A 6,395-nucleotide genomic window follows, 5' to 3' on the forward strand; every position below is an offset into this window, starting at 1 on the left:
ACAATGCTTTCATATGCAAAATATAAATTTTCTTTATTAAGTCTTAAGGTTTATAAAGCAATGTTTTTCTCATGCCTTTTACTTCTCTTTGCATGTTGAATAAGCAATATTACAAAGTCATTTTCATTTTAAGATTAAAATACTTTTATGCATCAGAAAATTTTCAAATTTTACATTTGAAATCTTTATAATATCCAGATAATTATCAAACATTTCTTAAGAAAAAACTATATTTTATCTGTTATTTTTAGTAACGAATCTCTGTACAGGTTTGGTCGATATGGCTGATCTCGTAACCATGTTAAAAAATGAGGAAATAAATATAAATTATGCCTCTTTCATTCTAGAATGAACACAAAGTATAACACAAAAACATAAATGTTCAGACTAAATAGATTAAATCTCATAACATTATACATTTATATATATTTATTATATTGACCTTTCACCCATGCCTAGCTAACAATACAGAAGTTACAATGACGAGGTGCACGTTCACTCATGTTACCGTATCCAGTAATATAAAACTAACCTTTAGTCTTTACAAAGTGAGCTGTCTTGGCTGTATTTTAGTTGACTAGTATTTTGTAAAATACAGTCACATTTCAATTATTATACATTATATATCTATATAAGTTATTGCTATTTAGAAACATGCTCTTAATCTTATTTTTCTTAAAACAGAACAGTAAATAAAGAAGTAAAGCAAAAAAAGATATGACCTTTGTACTTGGTTGCTGCTTGACATAGGTTGCTAAGCCTTTTAAAATTTTGCAAGTGGAGGATTTTGGAAAGAAAAAAATTTTTTTAGGTTTCATATATATAGTTGAATAACCAAAAAATCATAAATTATTATATCAGTAACATGGAATTCTACTATAATTTATCAAGCTTAGTAACTCAGCTGTATTTCATTTTTAAAAAAATATGAAATTTTAAGCAGACTAAAGACAACCTACCTCCTTGAAATCTTGTGGTTCGAAAGAAAGATATGGCATCCAAACATATTAAAATGGCTGATAAAGCCACTAGAGTGACATTCTGAGCTTTCTATTGGTTATTCATGTCATGTATAGAAGTAAGTGTATATAAGAGAACGTTTCCAAAAATCGAAAGAGGTGGGCAGGGGTAGGGGCACTGTGTTTGATTCAGTACAGGAACGATATCTTAGCAAATATAAAAGTTTTTTTTTTTTATTCTTGGTTGTCAATATCAGTAGTTTGAGTTTCTAGTTCGTATGAGATTGTAGATTCTGTATTTTGACATGACAAACATCTAATTTGAACCAGTGCTGCATTCAACATACCAAGTGACACCCAAAAATCAATGTTTAACTTTGTTTTTTAATATTTACTGTTAAAATAAGAAATTAACTAAAGTATAATTACAAAATTTGAATTGTAATCTACAAGTCGATACAACACTTATTGACATAGCTTCATAAAATAGTAGTTCAATAAAATTTTGAATGCAAGTCAACAAAAATGATGACATGGCCTTTGACACTTGACCCGTCATGATAGGGTTAAGGAATGGTGTCACCTAGTCACAGGATTATAGATAAAGACAAGGTCAAGTGTGTGATTGAAAACTAAATGAATAAACTCAGGCAATTTTGGCTTATTTTAGTTAGGGCCATTATCATGGTTTAGTGAAAGATTACATGCTTTGATGATTTATATGGTTTTGAAACAATCTACTTTTTTTTTTAGTTTTGGGCTGGTGTATGAGAACAATTTTGTCCCAAAGTATTTTGTGCTTAAAAATTATTGTTTGTCAATTCATTATGACAGTAGCTTAGATATCATAAATATAAACTTGGTGTACCCTAGATTTTATTTGGTTGTGATAGAATATTTTCTGTTATGCAGTTGAAATATTTTTGATAAGCACTCAGTTTTTTAAGTAGTTTTTATCATTGCTTTAATCCAAGGTTGCAGTATTAAAGCATGAAAATGCATGATTAGGAACTTATTGCAGTCTCAACTCCCATTCCTTCTAACTGGAACTGAGCACTGTCTATGTGACAACCAGATAGCAGGAAGGAGAATCTGTTGTGTATTCAATTGTCCAGCAGGGAAAACAGAGGAAAGCATGGCTAAGGTTATTTGGCCAGTCAGAGATCACTGGGAATCTGGGATTGGGAAGTTTCAGGTTCTGGGGATACTTGATCTGTGGGTGAGATAGTACATAAGTACATGTGAAGCCTCTAGCAGTGGTGTTTGAACAGTACCTGGCATCAAAGTTTATGGCTGTAATCTTTCACAAACTAAAATTCATCTAACCTTGCATTTAATTCTGGACATTCAGTATTTGAGGTCAAATTTTGTCTATGGTCAGTCTCTCTACTTGACTGTGATTCTTCGGTTTCTCTCTCTCTTTCTCTTGAAGTATCTTGTTACAAGCCATCATTATTACTATAACTCCAGCTATGAAGTTAGTGAGCTTGTCGAAGATGCTTCAGACTTCATGTACAGCGAGAGCACTGCTGATGTTGCTGAACCTAGAACAACTTAGGAGCTGGCCTGATACTCACTGTGGCTGGGCACATGGATGAAGATGCATTACTTGCTAATGTATATGACATGCAAGAACTCTGTGTTTGTCAATCAGGTTGGCCCTATAATCTCTAGGGGCTATGCAAAAGCAGCATTAGGTCTTGAGGAAGCTAAGACTGAAGAAATACTGTCTTGAAGGGTATTACATTGGCAATGACCACTTCTACTTCAGAGGAGCCAAACTTACAGATGACTCAGAAGCTTTTCACCTTGACCCTGTTGATGCTTTCTGAGAAGGATCCACAGGCAGAGAAGAAGAAATGGGTCCTGCAGGTCAGAGGATGTGTTATCACTATCAAGTGATTATGTTAAATGTGTTCACATTTTTGACAGGCACACTATATTCCTAAGCCCAAGAAAAATGTTTCTGGATCCTGAATCCTTTTGAAGATTGACCAAATGTCTCAAAGGCAGGGGCAGGACAGGCTCCTGTTTACTACTGGCCACTGTGGGTGTAATGACTACCTGATCTAGCATTTCATACATGACCACCATGACATCAGAAGTGGTGCTGACAAGCCAACCAACTTGTGGATCTTCTCTTCCACCACTACCATGCTGGGAACATCAATATTATTGAAGGAGCCTCTACCTTGGTGACAGGAGTTTCAGCTGTGAAGATGAGAAGGACCCACACCTTTGTATCAGCCAAAGCCCCACTGGCTAAATGACCCTAGAATTAGTTCTAAAGAATGCTGAGGGTTGAACTCCCAACTAACTCAAAAAAGGTGATTATGAACTGTCCTACACTAGAGCAGTTTCCAGTGCTGAAAAGGCACTGTCTGGAAATGGGCACTGATTGGACTGAAGCTTATGCTTTGTACAGTAGAGGAGGACTGGTTGCATCAATAGGTAATGCCTTCATTGCAAATGGAGAAGGAAGTGAAGAAGTACACCACTTGTGGGGAAAACTGGCTGACACAGAGAGAACATTTTCCAAGGCCAGGAAAACCTCAAGACCACCATGACAGCACCGGAGAATCTGCTGACAGGATTAAGGTGATGGGGAGTGAAATCTTGACAGACTCTGGGCTAGTCTTAAATTTTGTATATATATTTTTTTACTTAAATTCTAAATTTTATGTATTTTCCAATATTTCCAATAATTCAAAAAATGTTATGTATGTTTATTCTTATTTAATTTTTTTTGTCTAAAGTGTTTAATATCAGATAGTTGTATGTTCCTCTTTAAAAAAAAAAATAATATATATATATATATATATATGTGTGTGTGTGTGAAGTTTTCATTAAGTATCAGATTTTTTCTTCTCTACGTTATATATATTTTACTTAATGTTTTACCAGTAAAGGTTCCACCTTTGTATTTTACATTTTTGGTATGTGTTTGGTCATCTTTTAGCATAAACATGAGGTTCATAAAACTGTTAAGTTGTTTTTATTGTAGTTATCTTTGTTTCTTTGCTGTTCTATAGCAGATAACATCTACTCTCTCCACAGGGATATTGCTTCAACTTCACACATTGTGCAGAATAGGTCAATGACAAAATTGTGTTTCATTAACTAAGTAGATTATATCTAGAGATGACAGCCTTCATTTTATTGTAGGAGAATGACCAGTCGTATGGTAACACATGTTATTATGGGTAAATCTTATATTTCCTGTTAGTACAGAGAATTGGATTAATATCAGTTTTGTTGGTCAACACAGTGAATAAGTTAAAAGAAAGATATTTTGAAGGAGGAAAGCTGTTGACTGATTTAATGATCCTTTAATGTGGCTACCCAGTGACTACTGAAGTATACATATTGTGGTTTTGCTTTATGTATTACAAAAATTGTTTCACTGTACATCATGTGTGGAGTCTCTTTTATTTTCTTAGCTTAGACTCAGTCATTTAGTTAATCTTAAATTTCCTTCACAATTTTCCTGATAGATCCTCTCACTATATAGTGGACCTATCTTATATTTGTGCAGAAATCATTTTCACCTGTGAATACCACAGTTTTAATATACAAACATTTCAATGTCGTTTTTGCTTAGAAGTTCAATTATCTAGAAGGAAAAATTAACTGTTTTAGATAAAAAAGTAAAATGAATTTCAAAGTTATTTTCATTATCATTTATTTTCTTTTTTATATTTAGATAAAAATATCAAAGTTTTTCTCACATAAAATTACCGAACATGTTTTTAAAAAAGAATAGATGAAACCTTTAGTAAAGAATATTTACTGTCTGTAATTAGGTTGGCCTGTACTCTATAGTGAGTTATGTGTGATCAGCAACAAGTGATAGTTTTTATGCTTTCAAGTTGAATTTGTAACTGATGAAATTTCCAGAAATTCATACATAGAATTTTGGGCTTACAGCTTGTGAAAAATATGGTAACTCTCTGTTTTTTGGAAAATATGTATGATAACATTTAAATACTGCTATTATGACTGTGTTAAATAAGAATTTCTATACTTATAATTATAAGACCTGTTAAAATTTAAATGTGCACACCCCTGAATAAGGGATTTAAAAAATTAAATCCACCTGAATATTTAACATTAGTTAAAAATTTGATGTGTTAATTTTTTTCAGTGTTGTGTACTTCTAAATGTTTAATATGATGCATTGGTTTTTTATTTTTCATTAAAGGAAACAGCCAAAATTGAGTGTTGTTAGTGTTCATCAAGCTAATATTCCTCCAAAAGAGAGTGTGACTTATAATAAACAAACTCAGACAGCATCAACTACAGTTGACAGAGAAGGTAATATATGTGACATCTTTTATAATAGCCAGTTGAATTGTATTTTATTTGATTACTACTTATTTCTTAAATAGCAATAAAAAGTTATATTTCAAAATATGTTGTAGAATATCATACACTGTTACCAAGCTTACTGTAAGAAACTGTTATTATTGTATTTGAGGCATTTGTATTGACTAATCTGGTGTATTTACAAATGAAATATTTTGTAAATATTTTATTAATATTATGAGCAGAATTGTAATTTAATCATAAACATAACTATTTCTTTTTTTGTAATAAGCAAATTGATTTTATTAGTTTTGTATATGAATTACTTAAACATTTTATAATCTTGCCTATACCATCTTATCAAAGATAATTAGTAAAAAATTCTTATTTACTAAAGCTTTACACAAGTAGTGGTAGAAAATAATTACTTGAAATGTGAAAACAGTTTAAAAATAAATGTACATGAGCTTGTAAGTAACTGAATTTATATATCTTATATATAAGTTTATATATATTGCTTGAAGGATTTAAAAATTAATAAATTTTTGGAAAATTTTGAATTTTACTTGAAAATGACTAAAATTTAACTCTCTCGCTACAGGCTTGATCAGTTCAACATAAATCTTGACCCCAAATTCACCTTTAATGCTTCCATACTATGACTTTTAAAATGATTTGTCTATCTTCACAAACTTTTGCAGGCTTTATGTAAGCATTACAAGTCTTTTGTAAAAAAAAAAAATTAAATTTTTAAGGAAGTATCTATATATATACTACTAAAACTCTGAGATTGTTTGTTTGCTTGTCTGTAATTAAATACAGTAAAAACGGTGCACAATAGCACCATATTTCTAATGAAATGAGAATAGAAACAGAATAAAACACGTTAAAATTTGGCCATGGGTTACCGAGTTAGCGGCGTTTTTCGGGTCACTTCTATGAAAATTTCTAGTATGAGTAATTTTATATCACACTACCATTCGCGCTCTTTACGAAACTTCATTGGGCCACTGATTACTGAGTTAGCACCATTTTCCGGGTCACTTTTATGAAAATTTCTAGTATGAGTAATTTTATATCACACTACCATTCGCGCTCTTTACGAAACTTCATTGGGCCACTGATTACTGA

General features: G+C 31.7%; 1 protein-coding gene across 6 annotated transcripts in view; it reads left to right on the forward strand.

Moving 5' to 3' along the window:
* Window positions 1-6,395, forward strand: part of LOC106469087 (cytoplasmic dynein 1 intermediate chain 2-like) — a 98,745-nt gene that overhangs the window by 14,911 nt on the left and 77,439 nt on the right. For all 6 annotated transcript variants that reach the window (XM_022397496.1, XM_022397498.1, XM_022397497.1 and 3 more), the window contains exon 4: window positions 5,161-5,273. In XM_022397496.1, the coding sequence (XP_022253204.1) occupies window positions 5,161-5,273 (113 nt within the window). The remainder of the gene's footprint in view (window positions 1-5,160; window positions 5,274-6,395) is intronic.

Source organism: Limulus polyphemus, unplaced genomic scaffold (genome assembly GCF_000517525.1).
Source record: "Limulus polyphemus unplaced genomic scaffold, Limulus_polyphemus-2.1.2 Scaffold3292, whole genome shotgun sequence".
In the NCBI taxonomy this organism is placed as follows: domain Eukaryota; kingdom Metazoa; phylum Arthropoda; class Merostomata; order Xiphosura; family Limulidae; genus Limulus; species Limulus polyphemus.